This window comes from Lampetra planeri, chromosome 12 (genome assembly GCF_965212315.1).
Source record: "Lampetra planeri chromosome 12, kcLamPlan1.2.h2, whole genome shotgun sequence".
In the NCBI taxonomy this organism is placed as follows: domain Eukaryota; kingdom Metazoa; phylum Chordata; class Hyperoartia; order Petromyzontiformes; family Petromyzontidae; genus Lampetra; species Lampetra planeri.
In genome coordinates, this window is record NC_136118.1 from 133,751 (window position 1) to 159,021 (window position 25,271).

The 25,271-nt window shown below is 44.6% G+C and overlaps 1 protein-coding gene across 1 annotated transcript in view; it reads left to right on the forward strand.

Moving 5' to 3' along the window:
- Positions 1-480: 480 nt before the first annotated feature.
- The window catches only part of JAKMIP1 (janus kinase and microtubule interacting protein 1), a 60,421-nt gene continuing 35,630 nt past the window's right edge, over positions 481-25,271 (forward strand). The window contains exons 1-5 of the mRNA XM_078599707.1: positions 481-513; positions 1,427-1,508; positions 11,869-11,960; positions 20,207-20,320; positions 22,064-22,192. Of these exons, the coding sequence (XP_078455833.1) occupies positions 481-513; positions 1,427-1,508; positions 11,869-11,960; positions 20,207-20,320; positions 22,064-22,192 (450 nt within the window). The remainder of the gene's footprint in view (positions 514-1,426; positions 1,509-11,868; positions 11,961-20,206; positions 20,321-22,063; positions 22,193-25,271) is intronic.

Sequence of the window (25,271 nt, forward strand, 5' to 3'; positions counted from 1 at the left end):
CGTGGCCCCAGTAGTAGGGCATGTCAGCCTGGAGGCGATACCTCCTTAGGCAGCGCGTGAACGGGCCGTAACCCCTTGAAGTGTTAATGGTGTGCTACTTGCTGTATCGTTGCCATTGTTAATAAACGTGTTGCCTCCAACCGTTCGTCTCCATTCTCGTAAAAACCCACACTACATATGGAAGAGTGCCGTGGTATATGGAGGAGTCGTGCTGTGCCTGGACCAGGCTCGTGTGTTTGCAGGGGAGCGGTGAGGGAGTCACTGTGTACATGCCGGGCCTGCTGTAGCTGACACCCACAGCCCCAGGGCCCCACGCGAGCCAGACCCGAGCTTTGCTCCAACTGCATGACGCCTAAGGAGGAGCCCGGGGCACACGCGTCACTCCACTACTCCTGGACGACGCTTGGGGTTCAACAATCCTCCAAAAAACTTAGACATACCTTACCTCCCACACCCAACGAAGCCCAGTCGGGGACAGCCATGGAACACAACTCTGCACGCTCCCACAACAGGGTACGCTCCCGAGCAGCTCTGCAGCAACTACGGGGTATAACAAGGCACTGCACCAAATTAGAGCAGGTCTTGCAACAGTTTTGAAGGGTCATGCGATATGACATGATAAGCACATGCGTGCGAGCGTTGTGCTTGTGTTGTAGACTACTCGCTAACGATACACTGTCGCGTGTGCGCAGGAATTTCGGTCACAGGTACACGCTGTTCCTATATGCCCAAAGCAAGAATTTGAAGGCTCAGAATCCTGCCCTCCCCTTCACGGAAATAATTCGAATGTTGGGCAGTCGGTGGTCAATGCTGCCTCCCCAGGACCGACAGGTGATAACGGGAGGGTTGGAACATTCCCTCTCCTGTGCTAAATCACCTCCGTGCTTGTATTTTGCCTCAATGGTCGAGTGCCAGGACCATTTTTACATTTCCCAGAAGTACATATTGATCTTGGAATAAGTAAGCTAACATAATGTTCCATGATATTAAATAAATGCATTCATACGAGAGGAATGAAGCTTCTTTGTACAACAGTCATGCATATACATCTTTAACCAGCAACTTTACCTCTGCACCATTACATTCCAGCCATATTGGTTTACATATGACCATGACAGTTGTTCTCTGCTACAATGTTGTACACGTTTCAATAAGAACAGTGTACAAAGTAATTTTCTTGCAGCTCGTTCAGACTCAAGTTGTTGCCCATAAAAACATCTAACATCTGATTAGCGTGTACGTAATGTAGATGAAGACCCTTCTGGCACAAATCGGGATGATGGAATTTCATGTCTGCTCTCACAAGTGGAGGTACGCATTCCAACTTGGTCTCACAGAGTTACTCTTCCACCGGGCTGGGCACAGCACAACATTTATGAGTAGTAGGCTCTCACATTAAACGGCAAATTGTGCGTTGTCTCACCAGGCTGATGAGAGTGAGGATTTGCACGAGCTGCACAACAAGCGTGAGCACCTGTACGGACGGCAGCACCTGCTCAATCTTACTGGTACAGGCTCACACACCGCTGGTGCAGACCCTGCACATTCACAGCTGGAGAAGCTCGGCTGTATAGAAAACCACAGTATTTGAATCAATCAAACGTTATTTAATATAGCGCCCTTCACAATACAATCATCACAGAGCGCTGTGCGTGTAAAAATAACATTACATCATTGAAATTTGAGATACACAAAATACTAAAAAGTATATACATAGCCCAGCGGTTACCAGTTCTTGCAAAGGTTCACAGTTCGAACACAGTGGCCATCCTGGTTATTACTGCAGGTGTATTAACAATAACGAATGTGCTGTCTGCTTCACACTGGACGTTACAGATCCACCTGATGTCGTTTGAAACAAGTGGGCCATTGCGTCCCATTGTCATGGTAAAAAACAAAAACCATATTCATAAAATTACCCGCAAATTACTCAATTGATTTTCAAGTAACTGTCATCGCTCCTGACTGGGAGACTAATTCCCACTTCTAGGCCAGCTGCTAAGTCACCTTGTTCCCACAGGGATAGCTGCCACTGCGGGAAGCCCTTTTGAAAATGCTTGATATTTCGATTTAAAGCTTTCGTGACTGCAGGGATTCATCTTCTTGGTTCTTTCAGTAAAGTCACGTAGAAGGGAAATAATAAAATAATAAAAATAGAACATAATAAAATACAATTCTCACGACGTTTTGGCCACAACGTAAGCAGCCGTCCTCAGGTGAAGAACAAGGCTGTCGGAAAGACAGCGTCTGAATAAACACCACCAAGCTTGGCAGCGTATATTTAAGCTGGATTAGAGGAGGAGGGCGCCTTGACAAAGGGATTTGCATATCAACAAAGGGATTTAGCAAATTTATGGAAAATGCAGATATGGGATTAGTCACTAATTGTGGAATGTGTAGGTGGTGGGGGGGGGGGGGTCTCAAAGTCATATTATGCTTGTGTATTATGTAGGATTAGCAGTAATAAATGGAGGAAGTAGGATTAGCAGTAATCAAGGGAGGGAATTTTAATAGTAAGGAGATGCAGCAGCCAAACCACCACGTAAAAAACTAAAATATAAACTACATCAATATCATCAATATACTCAATACTAGCAGGAAGTACCCGGCGTTGCCCGGGTTTTAAAAATATTTCAAAACTACTCTTAATAATGTAACTGCAGTGCGTACTGACTGTGGTGGTACCTGCTTTCACTGCAGCAGTGCATACTGTGGTGGTATCTGCTATGATTACAGCAGTACATGCTGACTCTATAGCAGTATTTATGGACTGTATAGCACAAAGTACTCACCTGTCAGAGTGGCGTGGTGAGGCCTAGTCCCGTGCAGAGTCTCCGGCCTCGCCTAGATTACCCAGCCGGCCAAGGTGTCACCTTGGCAGGCTGGGGTTGGGCTGCTACCCCTGCCCCCCCCCCCCCCCCCCCCAGCCACGATCTCCTGGGGTGCTCTGCAGTAATAAATAATAAGTATAACCCGTAAAAACAAAGTTTTTCACTATACATTCTTTATATGCGTGGCAGCGAACTTAATATAAAGGATTTAAAAAATATATTAAAAAATATATTCGCCTGTGAAGGACGCGGGGATCGATCCCGCGACCTTTGGCATGGGAAGCGAGGGCGCTACCAACAGCGCTACTCCGCCACGCCCTCGATGAACGGGCCAATCGCAGCGCTAGGAAAACCAAACGGACCAATCGTGTCTCGCAAATCTCTCACATTTCGTCCAATGAAACTGCGTATGGTCCGGCGACACACAGACACACACACAGACAGACAGACAGATTTGCGATTTTATATATATAGATACTCTCCAATAAGCTGAGCTACAAACAGTAAGTCATACATTACACTTCTATGTCGCATAAAATATAATATGCCTCCAGCTAAACTTTTTTCTTACATCACACGGATGTACCCCGTACTATACACTGCCATAGACAAACCCAACATTAAATTATACACTGCGTTACTATACACCACCTTAGACTATACATTGTAATATTACACTATGTATTATTCTACCCACCCTACTGTATACCACACTGCTGTATATTCACTATACAATTACGATACTATATATTACCTTATACATTATATTAAACATTACACTTTTATACTATTTATATTATGCAATCTGCTATACACTATACCATTGACCGCCGCGTGAAAGGTACTAAGAGGAAGCAACGAAATATGTCAATGAGAGAGTGGTGACAAGAGACTTGCAGCGGAGCAAAGACTCCATTCCCTGCGGAGAATACAAAAGATATATATATTCTGGCTCAGCAATCATTGGAAGGACGTAATAAACCATTTCGGATCTCAACTGATTGTGTTCACGTTTACGGTTACTCACTGGCATGACTATATATCTTGATGCTGCTAATCCTGCATAATGCACGGGCATAATATGACTTTGAAACCCCTCGCCCACCTCCTACACATTTCACAAGTAGCACTAATCACATACCTGCATTTCCCATAAATATGCTAAATTCCTATTGATATGCAAATTATTTTGTCAAGGCGCCCTTCCCCACTTCCAACCCAGCTTAAATATACACTCCAAGCGTGGTGTTGTTTTATTCAGACGCTGTCTCCCCGACAGACCTGGTCTTCACCTGAGGACGGCTGCTTGCGTTGTGGCCGAAACGTCGTGAGAATTATTTTATTATGTTTTATTTTTATTATTTTATTACTTCCCTTCTACGTGACTTTACCGAAAGAACCAAGAAGATGAAAAAATATATAGTCAATGCCAGTGAGTGGACTGCGGTCTGAAAGTCACCATAAACGTGAACACAATCAGTTAAGACCCGAAATGGTTTATCACGTCCTTCTAATTGTAATGCGAGCATAAATGGGGTTGCTGCTGGACTCTGGCCCAATCACACGACTCGGGGCATTGGTGGCGGATCCCGGTATGGGGGGCGTGTGAGAGGGGCCGCCGTTCACCTCGGCTCCAATGGGAAGCGAGGTGAATGGAGGTGGAGCCAGCAGGGCAGTATGGGAAAGCCGGATCTGACGATCCGGAAGGGAGAAGTCAGGGTCATGTGGGAGAGAGGTTATAGAGAGGAGCCCGGAAGAGATCGAGGCCAGTTGATGGAGTGAAGAAGCGGGACCACGTTGGGTGGCCGCCGCGCCATCAGCCACGTGGCTGATGGGGCTTCGGCACACCGTCGGCCAGCGGTGTACGGAGCGGGAGAAGGAGCTGACGGACGAGCGTGCGGCGCACGCGAGAGGAGCGTGCGTGGCACGCGAGAGGAGCGTGCGTGGCACGAGAGAGGAGCGTGCGTGGCACGCGAGAGGAGCGTGCGTGGCACGAGAGAGGAGCGTGCGGGGCACGCGAGAGGAGCGCGCGTGGCACGCGAGAGGAGACGCTGGTCCCTTGTCAGGACCAGCGGGGTGTGAGGATGAGTGGAGGAGCTGAGGAGGAAGCGCGCGCGGGGCGCGCGAGAGACGACGCTGGTCCATGGAGGAGACCAGTGGGGTGCGGAGGAGAACCTGAATAAAAGACAAGCGGAGACCAGCAGTGCCTGACGGAGTCTTTTATTACATAATGATTGCTGAGCCAGAATCCATCTTCTCGGTTGAAATTGTCTCTGCGTTTGTATATGTGGATTGCCTCATGAACGAATCTCTCATGGTAGCCAGGGGAATGGAACTTTCTACAAACAAATTGAGGGCACCCCAATGGGCTCCCCCCTATCTCCGGTTGTAGCCAACGTTTTCATGGAGAAATTTGAGACTGACGCCATCCAGACTGCCACTCTATGCCCAACCTTATGGAAGAGGTACGTAGATGACACTTTTGTCATCTGGCCACATGGCCGGCCTGCTCTAGACCAATTCCTCGACCACATCAATTCCATACACCCAGCCATCAGATTCACCATGGAAGTCGAAAAAGATGGCAAGCTACCCTTTTTGGATGTCCTAATTAAAAGGAGACCTGATGGTTCAATGAGCCACTCTGTCTACATTAAAGCTACCCATACGGATGCTTACCTAAAACCGGTTTCCCACCACCATCCATCCCAGAAGAATTCCCTCATCCGACCAGGAACACATTGCCAGTGAACTCAAGCACGTACGCCAAGCTCTCAAGGCTAATGGTTACTCCAACTACACAATCCGCACAGCCATTACTCCAACCATCAAGAAGGATCCTGTTGAGGAGCCATTCAAAACCATCACCTTACCCTACATTGAGGGGGTGACAAAAAAGATCTCCAAAATCCTGAATAAACACAAGATCCAGGTCCGATTCAACACAGTACATAAAATCCGTGATCTGGTCCCGTCTGTAAAAGATGTGGTTCCAAACATACAGTACCCTGGCATCTACAAACTAAGTTGCCTGTGTGGTAGCAGTTACATTGGAGAAACAAAACGTCATGTCTGGGACCACATCCGTGGACGTAAAGCAGACCTGAAACACGGTAGGACAAACACCTCAGCCGTGGCAGATCACTGTTATAATTCAGTGGGCTCACATGACATTGACTTCTCCAAGACAGAGGTTCTCTGCAAGCCATCTGGCTACCATGAGAGATTCGTTCATGAGGCGATCCACATATACAAACACAGAGACAATTTCAACCGAGAAAATGGATTCTGGCTCAGCAATCATTGGAAGGACGTGATAAACCATTTCGGGTCTTAACTGATTGTGTTCACGTTTACGGTGACTTTCAGACCGCAGTCCACTCACTGGCATTGACTATATATCTTTTGTATTCTCCGCAGGGAATGGAGTCTTTGCTCCGCTGCAAGTCTCGTTTCACCACTCCCTCATTGACATACTTTGTTGCTTCCTCTTAGTACCTTTCACGCGATGGTCAATGGTATAGTGTATAGCAGATTGTATAACAATAAATAGTATAAAAGTGTAATGTTTAATATAATGTATAAGGTATTAAATAGTACCGTAATTTTCTTGGTTTTTCGGTAAAGTCACGTAGAAGGGAAGTAATAAAATAATACAAATAAAACATAATCAAATAATTCTCACGACGTTTCGGCCACAACGCAAGCAGCCGTCCTCAGGTAAAGAATGAAACACCACCAAGCTTGGAGCGTATATTTAGCTGGGTTGGAGGAGGGGAAGAAGACCGCCTTGACAAAATAATTTGCATATCAAGAGCAATTTATCATATTTATGGGAAATGCGTAGGAGGTGGGCGGGGGGTTTTCAAAGTCATATTATGCCCATGCATTATGCAGGATTAGCAGCATCAAAGGGAGGGGATGGGGGTAGCATTAACAAAGGGAAGGAATGTTAATAGTATGTAGCTGCAGTTACTAAACAACCACGTAAAAAACGAAAGTATAAACTTCATAGTATCATCCGTATACTAAATATACTCTCCAATAAGCTGAGCTACTAACAGTAAGTAATACATTACAATTCTATGTCGCAAAAAATATAATATGCTTCCAGCTAAACTTTTTTCTCTTACATCACACGGGTCTACCCCGTACTATATACTACCATAGACAACTCCAACATTAAATTATATACTGTATTACTATACACCATTCTATACCTTCGTCTATAATATTACCCTAAGTATTATTCTACCCACCCTACTGTATACCACACTGCTGTATATTCACTATACAATTACGATACTGTATATTACCTTATACATTGTATTAAACATTACAATTTTATACTTTTTATACAATCTGCTATACACTATACCATTGACGTCGCGTGAAAGATACTAAGAGGAAGCAACGAAATATGTCAATGGGAGAGTGGTGAAGGGAGACTTGCAGCGAAGCAAAGAATCCATTTCCTGTGGTGAATAGAACATATATAGTCAATGCCAGTGAGTGGACTGTGGTCTGAAAGTCACCGTAAACGTGAACACAATCAGTTAAGATCCGAAATGGTTTATTACGTCCTTCCAATGATTGCTGAGCCAGAATCCATCTTCTCGGTTGAAATTGTCTCTGTGTTTGTATATGTGGATCGCCTCATGAACGAATCTTTCATGGTAGCCAGATGGCTTGTAGAGAACCTCTGTCTTGGAGAAGTCAATGTCATGTGAGCCCACTGAATTGTAACAGTGATCTGCCACGGCTGAGGTGTTTGTCCTACCGTGTTTCAGGTCTTCTTTAGGTTCACGGATGCGGTCCGAGACATGTCGTTTGGTTTCTCCAATGTAACTGCTACCACAGAGGCAACTTAGTTTGTAGACGCCAGGGTACTGTATGTCTGGAACCACATCTTTTACAGACGGGACCAGATCACGGATTGTATGTACTGTGTTGAATCGGACCTGGATCTTGTGTTTAATCAGGATTTTGGAGATCTTTTTTGTGACCCCAGCAATGTAGGGTAAGGTGATAGTTTTGAAAGGCTCCTCAACAGGATCCTTCTTGATGGTTGGAGTGATGGCTTTGCGGATTGTGTAGTCGGAGTAACCATTAGCCTTAAGAGCTTGGCGTACGTGTTAGAGTTCAATGGCAATGTGTTCCTGGTCGAAGATGCATTGGGCTCTATGGTATAGAGTCTTGATGAGGGAGTTCTTCTGGGATGGATGGTGGTGGGAATCCAGTTTTAGGTAAGCATCCGTATGGGTGGCTTTCCTGTAGACAGAATGGCTCATTGAACCATCAGGTCTCCTTTTAATTAAGACATCCAAAAAAGGTAGCTTGCCATCTTTTTCGACTTCCATGGTGAATATGATGGCTGGGTGTATGGAATTGATGTGGTCAAGGAATTGGTCTAGAGCAGGCCGGCCATGTGGCCAGATGACAAAAGTGTAATCTACGTACCTCTTCCATAAGGTCGGGCGTAGAGTGGCATCTGGATGGCGTCAGTCTCAAATTTCTCCATGAAAACGTTGGCTACAACCGGAGATAGGGGGGAGCCCATTGGGGTGCCCTCAGTTTGTTTGTAGAAAGTTCCATTCCAGGTGAAGTATGTATTGGTTAAGCAGTGTCTCACCAGGGGGGGTACCCCAGTATTCAGTCCTTGATGAACCAAGTCTTCAATGATTGCGATGGTGTCAGGTACAGGAACTTTGGCATTGACTATATATCTTGTATTCACCACAGGAAATGGATTCTTTGCTCTGCTGCAAGTCTCCCTCATCTACTCTCCCATTGACATATGTCGTTGCTTCCTCTTAGTATCTTTCACGCGACGGTCAATGGTATAGTGTATAGCAGATTGTATAAATAGTATAAAATTGTAATGTTTAATACAATGTATAAGGTAATATTCAGTATCGTAATTGTATAGTGAATATACAGCAGTGTGGTATACAGTAGGGTGGGTAGAATAATACTTAGGGTAATATTATAGACGAAGGTATAGAGTGGTATATAGTAATACAGTATGTAATTTAAGGTTGGGTTTGTCTATGGTAGTATATAGTACGGGGTAGACCCGTGTGATGTAAGAGAAAAAAGTTTAGCTGGAAGCATATTATATTTTTTGCGACATAGAATTGTAATGTATTACTTACTGTTAGTAGCTCAGCTTATTGGAGAGTATATTTAGTATACTGATGATACTATGTAGTTTATACTTCCTTTGTTTACGTGGTTGTTTAGTAACTGCAGCTACATACTATTAACATTCCTTCCCTTTGTTAATGCTACCCCCATCCCCTCCCTTTGATGCTGCTAATCCTGCATAATGCATGGGCATAATATGACTTTGAAAACCCCCCGCCCACCTCCTACGCATTTCCCATAAATATGCTAAATTCCTCTTGATATGCAAATTCTTTTGTCAAGGCGCTCTTCTTCCCCCCCTCCAACCCAACTTAAATATACGCTCCAAGCTTGGTGGTGTTTCATTCTTCACCTGAGGACGGCTGCTTGCGTTGTGGCCGAAACGTCGTGAGAATTATTGTATTATGTTTTATTTGTATTATTTTATTACTTCCCTTCTACGTGACTTTACCGAAAGAACCAAGAAGATGAATCCCTGCAGTCACGAAAGCTTTAGTATCGTAATTGTATAGTGAATATACAGCAGAGTGGTATACAGTAGGGTGGGTAGAATAATACATAGTGTAATATTACAATGTATAGTCTAATGTGGTGTATAGTAATGCAGTGTTTAATTTAATGTTGGGTTTGTCTCTGGCAGTATATAGTACGGGGTATATCCGTGTGATGTAAGAAAAAAGTTTAGCTGGAGGCATATTATATTTTTTGCGACATAGATTTGTAATGTATGACTTACTGTTAGTAGCTCAGCTTATTGGAGAGTATATTGAGTATATTGATGATATTGATGTAGTTTATATTTTAGTTTTTTACGTGGTGGTTTGCTGCTGCAGCTCCTTACTATTAAAATTCCCTCCCTTTATTACTGCTAATCTTGCTTCCTCCCTTTATTACTGCTAATCCTACAAAATACACGAGCATAATATGACTTTGAGACCCCCCCCCACCACCTACACATTCCACAAGTAGTGACTAATCCCATATCTGCATTTTCCATAAATTAGCTAAATTCCTCTGTTGATATGCAAATTCCTTTGTCAAGGCGGCCTCCTCCTCTAACTCAGCTTAAATATACGCTACCAAGCTTGGTGATGTTCATTCAGATGCTGTCTTTCCGACAGCCCTGTTCTTCACCTGAGGACGGCTGCTTGCGTTGTGGCCGAAACGTCGTGAGAATTGCATTTTATAATGTTTTTATTTTTTTATTTTATTATTTCCTTTCGACGTGACTTTACCGAAAGAACCAAGAAAATGCTTGAGATGTGATGTAAGTTGCTAATCTCGTGTAAAGCACTCTGAGATGCCCTGGTGTAAAGGGCACTATATCAAACTAATTGTGAAATAATATATCTTGTTTTCAAGGGTGGTTAAGGTACTGTATACGGGACATGCCCTCTGTGCTAACTGTCACATGTTGCTGTGTACTTGTCGTTGTTTGAATATCAGGGGAGTTCAGAAAGGATGCAACGGAAGCAGTTCAGCAGCATGGAGCAGGTGAAGATGATAGCGGCGAAGATAACAAAGGGGAGGAGAACTGTGAGGGGATAGCCGAGAAGAAGAAGAGAGTTATGTACAGGAGCACAGGCTCCCAGAGCAGCCCTCCCCCCCCCAGATCTGACCTTTACTCATCTCTCAACCTGCCCCTCCTGCAGGCAAAAATCTAGAAGTAAGCCCACCGTCAGTATATGCCCAGCATACAGCACTACCCTTTGCACACCACATATGCACTTCACAAAACGCATCCTTATTATTATCATTATATCTACGCTTGTTTACCAAAAAAAGCCTCGCTGAGTTCCAAGACTTTTTCAGGAGGGTCTTGCCAGGTTTTTGCAGTAGGGGGCAATGCTTGCTATATTTCCCAATTAAATAATTTGCGAGTATTTCTTTCTAATTTAGAAATTGACACTGTCATTAAAAGGCCTACTCTTCTTTAATGTCCACTGTGTATAGACGGTGTGTATTGCATGGTTAATATAGCAGTATTAAAGAGGGCGACCTGTTGGATTTAAACCACATATTATTGGAACAAGCTACCACTGGGCCACGTCACCATGTCTTAACATACTGCACAGTGCATACTCCCACACATAGCCTGTTAAACTGTAACACGTAAACCTTACATCATACATTACATCAAGTTTACAAAATCACGTGTGATCAAGTTTTAAACATTTATAATTGTGTATGTTCATATTAATCATGTTATGATTCATTGCCTCACCCAATTTTCATGATTTTGGGTTAACATTAGCATCCATATAATTTTTTCTTTTACACCTTGTACAGTATTGTCTCTTTCGTTCATGCCATTAGCTTAAAGATGGCCGTCAATATTTTGCATGTTTTTACTTAACTCATCAATTATGTATTCTTGCAATCACGATTCACTGAATGTATGGTGATACAAATAGATTCGAACCAATGAATTTACATGCCGGATGTTCAAGCGCAACTCTGTGCTTCGAAAGCAAGTGCCTTATCGCGGACACCTTACGTAATTTAAAACCGTTCAAAATGTGTAACGTGTGCAGTTTACACAAGATTCAGAGCCGCGGGAAGCACAGGTAAGTGGGAATGCAGAACCGGGACCGAAATTTGTCTAAGCCTTATATATTGTGTTTGGCCAACTCCATTAATGAGTGTTCATACGTGTGGAAGGAAAGCAAAGTACTCGGAGAAACCCAATGCAAGTGAAGAGGGTAACAATTCCTGTAGAGATTGAAAGTAATCCACTTGTCGTGTTACCATAGCCCGGCCAACCAGGTGATGGGCGCCCTCAACACCCCACAAGCCATAGCTCTCGCAGATCTTCCCATCTGCCTCAAGCCCCTTGCAATCCTGTACCTGTGTGTAGGCTCTACCTGTTGTGCGTGCGTGGTGTAAGCAGTGCGCGCCTTGGAGGTTTCACAACTGAGGGAAGCAATGCAGAGGACGTGCAAGGAGCAGGATGCCCACCAAGGAGAGCTGCAACAAATGCAGGTAATGCATCACTCAGCCGGGCTTCACCTCAGCAGTAGCAAATAATACACATAATTATATGTACTGTTTCTAACTACCTATTTCCCTAGTAATCTAAAGACCCTTTTTCAAGAAAATCCAAAAGATATACATCCAAAACTCTTTCCTAGGCACAAAAAAATGCACGTATGTTGTTAAGATTAACTTAAATTCAGACATAGACATGACATTTCAAATGATAAAAAATAATGTTTCGGACTAATCCTAAAGTATAACAAGAAATGAGGTCGCACATTGCATCACTCATGCACTTTTTTCCCATCAAAAGTGGTGTTGCATGGCATCAGGCATCATCACCTCAGAGAAGACACGTTTAGGTATTACATAATATCAATTATGTGAACACTGAATTCCAAAAAGATCCTAAATTGTTATTGAAAATCGAACATTTCCCTGCCAGGCACTGAAAATGCATTTCTATCCTCCAATGATTCTATAAATCCAGCCCCAGAGGACACCACGAGCACACTGTCCATGCCTGTAAGAGTATAAGTCAATTAAAGACAGCATTGCAGTCACATTCCTATTCACACTAAATCTTAGTCTGAGGTGGAAAAATACTTGAGTTGCAAAAGCACTTTGCAATCACAGGTGATTTATATTATTGGTTCTTTCGGTAAAGTCACGTAGAAGGGAAATAATAAAATAACAAAAATATAAAACAATACAAATTCTCACTGTATTGTTTTATATTTTTATTATTTTATTATTTCCCTTCTACGTGACTTTACCGAAAGAACCAAGAATATTAATCCCTGCAGTCACGAAAGCTTTAAATATAAATTTCACAGGTGATGTGTTCAACATATAGGCTTTCGCGACCTATATTAACCATAATAGAGGTTTCTGGATTAGATCGTGTAAATATAAATGTGTCGTTAAATCCACCACAACCAGACACAGCTAACTAGTAAGGTTTGTTTCGTAAACAAAACAAACTGCGAAACATCATACTCGAATTGTAAATAATGTGGGTTTACTCTCAAACACACAGGTGTGCTTAACTAGTAACTAATTGATACGTTTTGTTTCGTGACAAACCTTACTAATTGGCTGTGTCAGGTTGGTGGTGACGGTTAAACGACTCATTTATATTTACGCGATCTAACCCAAATAAATCTAGATTTGAAGTTTTCATGACTGCAGGGATCCATACTCCTTGGTTCTTTCGATAAAGTCACGTAAGTATAAAATAAAATAAATAAAATCACGACGTTTCGATCGCAACACAAGCAATCATCATCAGGTGGGAAAACCACAGCAAGAAAATGTTTAAACCTCTTGTGGACAGGTGATTTGCATTCAAGGTTCAGCTTAACTTCGTGTGCAGGTGACACGCCCGAGCGTGATGGTGACATCTGCCTGCCGGTCCTTGTAAAGGTGCGCCAAGCATGCTTGCACAGGTTTGGTGGAGGATGAGCGGGATCGCCGCATTCTGTTGACCGCCCGGCTGCATACCCTGCGATGCATTCCCTCACTCTTCCCAACGTGTGCTCCCGTTCAAGCCGTACGCGCCCGCACGCAACCTTCACTTGCACAAAAGATGACAAAGATCCCCCCATATAGCCTGAACAGACTGTTGGGGAACGTGCTGTTAGCAAGCACCTATATGAAGGCCGGCACGGCACACGAGAGGGTGGGTGGCCAGCACCATGCCCGACCGCCTTTGTCTTCCCAGTGGCAATGTTTACACAATGCACCAAGTACTCCTTTGAGGCGGAGTCTACCTAGGGGAGGCCCGCGACCGGTTCAGATATTCGTCATTATTTTTGGCCGTGAGCAGGAATCGAACTCGTGCCACCGGGTTTGGAGCTGCTACACTTGCACCTCCCATTGTATCACTGACTGTGGCTTTGTCCGCACATCACAATCGGCAGAACAAACGCATTGTAATCGTTCTCAACATAGTTTAGGAAATGCCAGTGTGCCACATTCGTGCGAGTTTCGTTTGGTACACGGATGTATTTGGGTGGGTGTATATGTCTCAAGATGGATCGGCTTGACCTACTGTGACTGTTCTTGCGTTTACCCATTCCCAGGAGAGAGGAATGCCACAGCACCAGGACTGGAACACAGTTCCTCAAAGTCTTACAGTGATGGTTCCAGCACCACTCAGCCTGCCACTGTCGCGAGGAGAGACAGTGAACAGAATTTGATTAACCATGTTTTGCTTCCACAGCATCAGCCCCATTCTCTCTGTCCTGTTGCTCAATATGGCTCCAACCAGTAAAATTGCTTGTCCAGCAAATTTACTTCATAACTTGCATGTGTGGATAAACACATGTTACATTATTAATTTATTATTAATTTCTTTGTCAATTTGAACATTAAGCATGAGCCCCGTGTTTCATTTGAAGCTGATAATTATCCAGAATAATTAGACTTGCAGATTGAAAAAAAACGAATGTTCTTGTTTTTAATTAAAACAAATACTTAATGCATATCAATAATAATTTGTGCGTAATGCTCGTACACCGTGTGTATAATATACTGCAAATGGAAAAAGTGGTGTTTTACATATACAAAATAAAGAGCAATGTGGCCAAAAGGAGTTGGGTCTCAGGCTGATGGTTCAATGACCATTGCCTCCAAAAGCCCGGATGCCTCTTCTTACCCACAATTAATTTCCCTGGTCCCCAACCTTTAGGGCTCCCCAGCCTTCCACGTCTAATATCAGGAGAAATTGACATGAATATGCCGTTTGTAATTTAGTAGCACTGACGGTGGCAATGCCTACATTCCCCTTCTCCACAGATCGGCCCTGTGAATTCGGAGCCTGGCAACTTCGAATCGGGGCCCTGATTCCCACAAGATGAAGCATGGTGATGTGTGGATGTGTGCTCCAGGCAGCAGCTGCGTCTAACCAAATTCCACTGCAGCCTTGCCCATTGTTCCAAGATCATGTAGGTGGAGTGATAGCTCGACAGCAGCAAGTACATGCCTCTTATTGAAGATACTCTGCATTAGTTTATTGTTTAAGCAGGTGTGAACTTAAGAGACTAAGATACAGTAGTCTCATTTCTTCAATAGTAGCATTAGCACGTGCACTGTTATAACTGATTCACCTGTCCACAGCCTGAAGAAAAACACTATACGACAAAATAAACAAGCAGATTATGTATCCACATACATAAAATGGTGATTACATACTTTACTGTATTTCTATATTGATATAAATAAATGTAACTTAATGTTCTTAAATTGTGGTACCTGATATCCGTATTTAAACTAAATAGTTTTAGAAGAATAAACATTCCAATTTACTTCGGCCATGTACAATGATGTACGCCATTTACTATACAGTCTATATCAATAATGTTGGGTGGAACACACAGGAGTCATGAAGAAAAAGACTTGAAGACGGGGTATAAGCATAGCAATGTGTTCTCGTGAATTTGCAGGCCAATCGCAAGCAAATGTGGAATTCTGGGGGGGGGGGGGGGGTGTGCAGCACATCTCTCTACCACGTCACATGTTAACCCCTTGCGTGCCTGGTCACTCCAGCCAGTGAATGCTGCACACAGGCAAGCTACACTCAGCACACGCAGGGTATGCACATGCACATCCACCCTTGCAGTCCAGTGTGCGATAGCCTGCACGCGTACGATCCCTAGAGAGATGGCATATGCAAGATCAATAGTGAGACCATGAGGGACAGCATTTAAGGCTGAGGAGGACGGAGTGGGTGGAGGGTGGAGGAGGCAAGAGGAGGAGGAAGTGGGCTGACTCACATCACTGTGCTGTGGCACACTGCTGGCTCCTGCCACTCCCGCCATGGATTACTGCTTGCCAACAAGAATTCTTTGTGGATGAGAAACGATGGCGATTGTGCGGTAAGCAGGATTGCGAGGGTGCTGATTGGGAGGAAAAGCATCCCACGGCAGTGTCTTTTGTTCATCCACTGAATCTTTTCTCTTGGCTGTGGGAGGGTTGGTGGGAGGGGAGGCGGCCATGAGCCCGGTTGTGTGCTGCTCAGATGTGCACTGCGTCTGTTATGTGCATCGACTCTCCATCCTCACAGCCTGGGCTTGGGTTCCAGGATAAATAACAATTGCACAAAGATCTGTATATGGCTAGGTTCATGTCAGATTGGAATAAGGATGGGAAACGCATCCCATGCATTGTTCATATATTGATGCTAGCAACATAGGATTTTTAAAGAATGGGATTTTTTTCGAAGGCATACATTCAGGACGGATAATATTTTCGGCACGTTCAAGGTGAATGATCTGGGCTCGTGCTCCTGTTGTTGAGGCACGATAAATCGGTAAGGGTGAATTCATAGCACTGGGGCATGAATGCCACTAAGCTGCATCGTTTGACCATGTTGGGTGTTGCAATAGGAAAAGGGGCCGTGTCCCTTTGTGTTTTGCAGAGATCGCCTCGCTCACGCAGGTTCACGATACGCGAACACCATCAATGTCGCACAGTGCCGGCGCGAATGTGTCGATGTGTGTGTGTGCACGGGCATTGGTGTATATTTGCATGTCAGTGTATGTGTTGGGGTGTGTCTGTGTGTCGGTCGAGTGTATATATATCTCTGTGTGTGCGGGTGTGTGTGTGCGTGTGGGTATGTGTGTGTCTTTTGGTGGGTATGTACTGTATATGTCAGTGTGTTTGTTGGTGTGTATGCATATATTGTGTATTCTTGTGTCGGTGTGTGCAAGTATGCGTGTCAGTGCATACATGTGTGTAGTTAGTGTAGTAGGTGTGGTTGTGTGTGTTCTCCTATCGTTGTTTCTGCCTGGCACCGTCACCTATGTCACAACGCATATCCACGTTTTCAATCATTGGATGGCTGTGCCCCTACTGTCTCGCCCCAGGGTACAGTGGCGGCCCTGATGGCTCGGGCGGGTAGCTTCTAAGGCCCCCTTGAGGGCCCCGCCGCATTGCCACCATTGTGCGCCGTGCCTACCCCAGACTGCCTTCTTTGTTTGATTTTAACCCTAAGGTGAAATTAACTGTATTCGTTCAAGATTCGCTATGTACTGTGTAATCGGCACAATTTAGTTTCATTGGGCCGCCTATCGCAAAATTTGGAGCCACTATTTGCACATGAGCTCCAAATTTTACAAATTAAGCTCCGCTAAGATATCTGAGTATTCTTCTTGACAGGGTTAGATTTTAAATTGTACTGCAAAATAAAACACCGTGGCAATCACGTGCACAGAGTAAGCTATATATCTCGTATTTTCTTCCATCTCCTCGTAAGTGGAAGGGGGGAAACCGAGGATAACGCTTTTACAGTTTCGCGTTTTATCAGAAACCCCCAATCGGAATTAACGTTTAAACAACAACACCAACAACAACTCCATCAATGGGCAGCATCCAACCGTGGGGATGTATTAATTGACACGGTCACAGAGAGTGAGGGGCCGCCCACACGCTCATCGCTGGGGCTAGGCTCTCAAAAGTGCTGGACAGCGCCAGACCCCGGGGCCCGTCATCAACGGAGACTCAGCTTGAGCTCTGTGGGTGTTGGATGGGCAATGCGTGAGAGTGGCCAGTGGGTGGCGTGAGATTATCTCGGTGCCCTAATTGAAAGACAATTCCTCTAAATCGCCAGCGAGGGTTAGACATGGCAGTTGTAGTACAGACTACGGTTGTAGTTGACTTACGGGTATCGTAAACTATATGTTGAACCATATTCTTAGGTTTTTTCGGTAAAGTCACGTAGGTAAAACATCAAAATTAATGAAAATAAAATACGTGACTTTACCGAAAAAACCTAAGAATATGATTCCTTGCAGTCACGAAAGCTTCAAATCTAGAATTATATGTTGAACTTCTTTCGCACCGTGCGTAGCCAACCGTGCCGAATTGGAGGTCTGTAAAGGGCAGAGCTTGCGCTGTAAGGATGTACTTCGCTTAAATTTGAGATGTGCAACTCCTGTAGATTAATGGGAATATATCGCTAAGTACAGAGAGCAATGGCACACAGACTTGGCTCAAAGCTGCTCATATTGCTTGATAGACAGCGTATTGAACACACTGAGAAACAACATGCCAGGAGACTCGGGTCAGAAGTGGTGATTGCAGTGTTGACTGGTGAATCTGGATCTCAGGAGTTACCCGCATCCCACTGTGTGATCTCTGCGAAGGGGGGTGTCGTTTAAATGCTGGTCTTGCTCGTCACAAGTGAACTCATAAACAACCGTATAAGATGCCTAAGGAATGCAGACTCTCCGTACAAGAGAGGTCATCGTCCTTGAGCACGGACTGCATGATATGTAAACTACAACAAATTTCCCCTTTTGCCCCCCACCCTCCACCCCCGTGGATTACGGTCAGGGCCGCCCAGAGGTTCCCGGAAGCCAAGAGGCAGAATACCGTAGACTCGTAGAGGGACCTCATATTCATCCCCGACACACACCAGGCCCCGTTGTGGGGGGGGGGCTTTTTTTATATTTTCCCCATTTGCCCCCGCCGCTGCTGCTCTCCACTGCCCGGGGAAATAGTATTTTCCCGGAGCTCAGCCCCGCACAGAAGTTAAGCCATGGACGACAATGTCGTGGCGTTTAAATCAGCACGATGGGACACTCACGATATTAACCATGTATAGATTAGCCAGCCTGGCGGCTCAGCAGCAGACCGAGCAGCTCGCAATCGGAAGGTTTGCGAGTTCATATCCTGGTTGGGGGTTGACTCATGACCATCATCCCTCTGGGATCGATAGCATGCATACCATGTTGTGGGGCAAAACAGTGGTCCTCATGTAGCCAAATGACTTACGTGAATCGGTGATCATACCACGTTAGAAGACGATGTAGCACCAGTAAAGGCTTTGCTCGAACTCCATTGCTGTTAAAGCTTGCGTCTAAAGGGATGATCCCATCTCAATGTATTTTTTTAGGTGAAATTGTTACATCTTAAAAAAACTACTAAGTGCCTATCTGAATTCATTTGCAACTCCACTTGTGACTTATAACGTGATGGAAACGGAATCGATGCGGTGATGGCGTTCAATACCATAAATGCGGGTTACAGTGTTCCCTTTGTGCCAGCCTCAGGCGTGCACGGGGAAAAAAAATTTGAATTCGAGGGGGGGGGGGGTGACCGTGCCGTGTCGCCCTCGTCACCATATATTTAAGTGCCATTGAGGAAGATGGGGCAAGTTTCACTTGGCGTTTGAAACGAATTGCATCTCAATTAGATAATTAAATGTGCCCGTATGAGGCAGTGGCTCTGTGATTTATACGAGGCCCAATGAAGTGGGTTGCCTTGTGATGGAGGACACCAGGGCGCTGGACATGCAGTCCAGAGCAAAGGGCTTGCGTAGCAAAACCTTAAAATAAAAGTTATTTAAACTAGATTAAAAGCTTTCGTGACTGCAGGAATTACTCTGGTTCTTTCGGTAAAGTCACGTAGAAAGAAAATAAATTAAATAATAATATAATACGACGTTTCGATTGCAACACAAGCAACCATCATCAGGTACGGATGAATGAGAAAAACAAACATAGTAAACTCAGAAATACAATGCAATACAACCAGAGAGTCGGCCAACACAACCGTCAACACCCAACCAGTAATGGTAAGGCCCACTGTTTCAGAAGCGACCTGGCCACAAATGATAGCTTAACGAAGTGGCTTATCATGTGGAAATTGATAGCAGCCAAATACTCTAAACGCGTGATGGTGAATCTAAATGTGGAGGGAAAACCGGAGGACCCGGAGAAAAAGGCACGCGACCACGGGGACAGTGACATGCAAACTCCAAATATACAGGCGTCAGGGTCGGGATCGAACCCACGACCTCTTATATACCAAACAAGGTAGTTAACATCTCGCCACCGGGACACCCTCAAGGACTAGGAGAGGAGAAAGTGGCTTTCAGGGGGGGGGGGGAAAGGCTGGTGAGCAACACAGATCCTCGCTTGAATCAAGGAGACTGCAGGTACCAGACGAACAGCTGCACCATGCTCTGCAGTAATTTATTTGTTGCCTTCTGTGCCCACAGGTGAAAGTCGTTTCGTCCCCGGGTGAAGAAGGACAGTGACTGGAGTAGGCAAGCGGCTGTCAGGGGAGCTCATGGGTCGTGCGTGGTGACGAGAGACGAGAGACCATGCTGCCGCGCCGGGGTTTGTCCCGGGCCGGTGGAGGTGGGGGGGCCGCCGGAGGTATAAAGGGAGAGGGGGGCGGTCAGGGAGGCCGCTCCAAAGGGGAGCCTCCCACTCCACTTTTGGGGGGGGGGGCGGGGATCCAAGGGGGGGGAGTGCGGCACCCCCGAGGCGCTCATCGACTCGCTGCAGGCCGCCAACGAGGACCTGCGGGCAAAGCTTACCGACATTCAGATCGAGCTACAGCAGGAAAAGGGGAAGGTGGGAGTTGCTCCCACGCACGCTCACACACGCATGGACACACACGCACGGACACACACGGCTTTACAGGCGGGTGCTCGCCGATTGTACATAACTGATTGTACATACAGTGAGGGAAAAAAGTATTTGACCCCCTGCTGATTTTGTACGTTTGCCCACTGACAAAGAAATGATCAGTCTATAATTTTAATGGTAGGTTTATTTGAACAGTGAGAGACAGAATAACAACAACAAAATCCAGAAAAACGCATGTCAAAAATGTTATAAATTGATTTGCATTTTAATGAGGGAAATAAGTATTTGACCCCTCTGCAAAACATGACTTAGTACTTGGTGGCAAAACCCTTGTTGGCAATCACAGAGTTCAGACGTTTCTTGTAGTTGGCCACCAGGTCCCACTCCTCATTGCAGATCTTCGCCAAGTCATTAAGGTTTCGAGGCTGACGTTTGGCAACTCGAACCTTCAGCTCCCTCCACAGATTTTCTATGGGATTAAGGTCTGGAGACTGGCTAGGCCACTCCAGGACCTTAATGTGCTTCTTCTTGAGCCACTCCTTTGTTGCCTTGGCCGTGTGTTTTGGGTCATTGTCATGCTGGAATACCCATCCACGACCCATTTTCAATGCCCTGGCTGAAGGAAGGAGGTTCTCACCCAAAATTTGACGGTACATGGCCCCGTCCATCGTCCCTTTGATGCGATGAAGTTGTCCTGTCCCCTTAGCAGAAAAACACCCCCAAAGCATAATGTTTCCACCTCCATGTTTGACGGTGGGGTTGGTGTTCTTGTGGTCATAGGCAGCATTCCTCCTCCTCCAAACACGGCGAGTTGAGTTGATGCCAAAGAGCTCCATTTTGGTCTCATCTGACCACAACACTTTCACCCAGTTGTCCTCTGAATCATTCAGATGTTCATTGGCAAACTTCAGACGGGCATGTATATGTGCTTTCTTGAGCAGGGGGACCTTGCGGGTGCTGCAGGATTTCAGTCCTTCACGGCGTAGTGTGTTACCAACTGTTTTCTTGGTGACTATGGTCCCAGCTGCCTTGAGATCATTGACAAGATCCTCCCGTGTAGTTCTGGGCTGATTCCTCACCGTTCTAATGATCATTGCAACTCCACGAGGTGAGATCTTGCATGGAGCCCCAGGCCGAGGGAGATTGACAGTTCTTTTGTGTTTCTTCCATTTGCGAATAATCGCACCAATTGTTGTCACCTTCTCACCAAGCTGCTTGGCGATGGTCTTGTAGCCCATTCCAGCCTTGTGTAGGTCTACAATCTTGTCCCTGACATCCTTGGAGAGCTCTTTGGTCTTGGCCATGGTGCAGAGTTTGGAATCTGATTGATTGATTGCTTCTGTGAACAGGTGTCTTTTATACAGGTAACAAGCTGAGATTAGGCGCACTCCCTTTAAGAGTGTGCTCCTGATCTCAGCTCGTTACCTGTATAAAAGACACCTGGGAGCCAGAAATCTTTCTGATTTAGAGGGGGTCAAATACTTATTTCCCTCATTAAAATGCAAATCAATTTATAACATTTTGACATGCGTTTTTCTGGAGTTTTTTGTTGTTATTCTGGCTCTCACTGTTCAAATAAACCTACCATTACAATTATAGACTGATCATTTCTTTGTCAGTGGGCAAACGTACAAAATCAGCAGGGGATCAAATACTTTTTTCCCTCACTGTAAGTGGTCTTTGTAAAGGGTCGCGCAGATGTCCATTGAGGAAATCGAATTGTGGCAGGTGTCACGCTTGGAGAGGGAGAAGGTGCAGGAGGTTCGGTATGCCCGCGACCAGGAGCAGAAACGGCACGCGGCACTGCACACTGAGCTGAAGGCGAAGCTGCACGAGGAGAAGCTCAAGGACGTGCAGGTGATGGAGACGCAGTGAGATGGGGCGGGGCGGGGGTGAGGGGCCGTCCATAAATGACGTCACGCACCTGGGGGGGGGGGGGGTCAGACATTTGTGAAGATGTGTGACGAGGGGGGGGGTTTGAGAAATGTGACGTCACATCAAAATGCGCAACTTTAAATCAATATAGAATTGTTATAACAACACTACCGTAATTGTTATAACAACACTCCTACAACATCAGAGTGCAGCACCACATTAAATACGCACTACAATTACAATAGTTTAGAGCGATTTGAAGCATGTTTTATTTTCAAAATGGAAATGTGGTTTTGGGGCGGCGGCAGAGCTTTGTGACGTCATATTTGAGGAGGGTCTGACTTTTTGTGACGCCGTGTGACGAGGGGGGGGGGGGTCAAAAATCGTCCAAAATCGCGTGACGTCATTTATGGACGGCCCCTGGGGCGGGGGGCGCAGCATGAGTGAGATGCCCAGTTGCAGGGATCATCCATCAAGATGAAGATGTCATCGTAGCCAAAGCCATTTATGCCACCATACCTCGCAATAATTCCACAGCTACTGCGCAGTCAACATGTGACCTCAAAGGTCTGCCCTAACAGTATCCCACCGCATGCTCTTAGGCCTTGCTCCGCCTTGGTCAACGGACTCGTGGCAACCATTCCAACGCCTGTCTGGGCAATATGCTCTTACCCCATCCTGCACACGTGTCCCATAATAAAGGTTTTAGGGTTACATCGCGTTATTTATAAAGGTGCCACCCGACATGGCCAATCAGTAAAAAATGTGTCGCGTTGACAAAAGACAAATAGTTCACTACTTTAGCCCACCGATGTGTTGAAGAGTGGATCCACAACAGTTATAATTTGAGTAGTAGGACGTTTCGCTGGAAATTACATCCAGCATCTTCGAGCGATTTGCCAGAATAGTGAAGCCATCCACCTACTTCCGGTCTTAAATAGTGCAGGATGACGTCATCATTATTGAACTCCATCAGGATTCGAGATCAGAGGCGGAGGTGGGGGTGTATGCAATTATGTAATACATCAGTAATCAGCCAATTAGCATGTGACTCACCTGTAAGGAATTGCAATATGTGTTGTGTATTACTTATTAATACGCTTCCAGGCTGCGCTGAGTCTATAGCTATCACAAAGATTGAAATTATTTGAATTATTCTCAGTATCTATTGATTCTCTAACTAATCTTGGCCAGTAATAATTAGTTCTGCATCACACTTCAACGTTATCAAAATCAATTGAATGTCCTTGTTGGCAAGCATGCTTTGTCACTGCTGACAGCAGTGTTTGGGAGAATTTGATGTTCCTTTTGTGTTCTTTTAGTCTTACGCTAATGTTACGTCCCGTCTGTCCATAAACAATTGATCCGATATAGACCTTCTGTCGATAACTTCGGTAATTCATCTTGAGTACAAGACACTAATTTTTGAATTTTGTGTACCGTACCAAATCTCACTTTAATGTTTTGCTTTTGCAAAACACGGGCTAATTTGTCAGTAACTTCCGAGATATATGGTATTTTAATTGTTTTGATAATCTGATCACTTTCAGCAGTATTGTTGTTCGATCTTGATTTGGCATTCAATGCTCTGTTAATTTGAGCATGATTATAGCCATTCATTCTTAGTGCTTCTTTAACATGTTTAATCTCTTTCCTTAAACTTTCACCATCTGACACTGTCTTTGCCCGATCTATGAGCGTCTTGATGAGAGAGGATTTCTGTGCTGGGTGATGATGCGAATCTGCATTCAGATAAGCATCCATGTGCATTCCCTTTCAGTAGACGCTGTGTGTTATTTTGCCATTTTGACCTCGTCCAAGCAAAATATCCAGGAAGGGGAGTGTGTTGTTCATCACCATTTCCATGGTGAACTGAATTGCTGGGTTTTGTACATTGAGATTAAGTCTAGATTTGAAGCTTTCGTGACTGCAAGGATTCATACTTTTTGGTTTTTTCGGCAAAGTCACGTAGGTAAAAAATAAAATAAAATAAATGAAAACAACTAAATTAAATCACGACGTTTCGGGCACAACACAAGTGTCCACACGCTTAAGTGTGTCCACACACTTAAGCGTTTGTGCTTTCGCTACGTTGTCCCCACCTGAAGAAGGACACTTGTGTTGCGCCCGAAACGTCGTGATTTAATTAAGTTGTCTTCATTTATTTTATTTTATTTTTTACCTACGTGACTTTACCGAAAACAACAAATAATACATTGAGATGATTAAATAATTCAGTAGTGTACCTTTACCATGTGGCCAGACAACCAAAGTGTCATAGACATATCTAAACCAAAAATATGGTTTTAATGTACTTGAGGCAAGTGCTCTTGTTTCAAAGTTTTCCATGTACATATTTTCTATAGCAGGAGACAAAGGAGAGCCCATTGCTGCTCCTTCCTTTTCTTTAAAGAGGTCACCTCTCCACAATAAATAAGTGTTATTTAGACAATGGTTGGCCAATTTTGGAATATCTTCTGGTAAACCTGTCTTCTTTACCAGTGTATCAAGTAATTTAAGTGACTCGTTAACTGGAACCTTAGTGAACAGATACATTACATCAAAACTTACCAGAATATCATTAGGGTTAAGTATAATATCTTTAATCACATTCACAAGATGTTCTGAATTTTGCTAATTTATGTGGCAGAGCCTATTGTACTTACTATGGGTCGTAATGGGATACCGATTTCATGAATTTTTGCTAGCCCATACATACTTGGTTGTTTTGAGGCCCGTGGCTTAATTTGGTATTGCTCAATCTTGGGGATTAATGAATTTGCAATGATTGCAGAAGTCTTGCGTTCTAAAGTATTGGTTGGATCTCGTTTAATTTTAATATAGGTATCTTCCTCCAGTAAATCTTTAATTTTATTATCATCATCTGATCGGGACATCACTACAGTAGTGCGGCCTTACAGGTGAGTCATGGTAAGTGGCTGATTACTGATCTATTACATAATTGCATACACCTCCACCTCTGCCTCTGATCTCGAATCCTGATGGGGAACAATGATGACATCATCCTGCACTATTTAAGACCGGAAGCAGCTTCACTGTT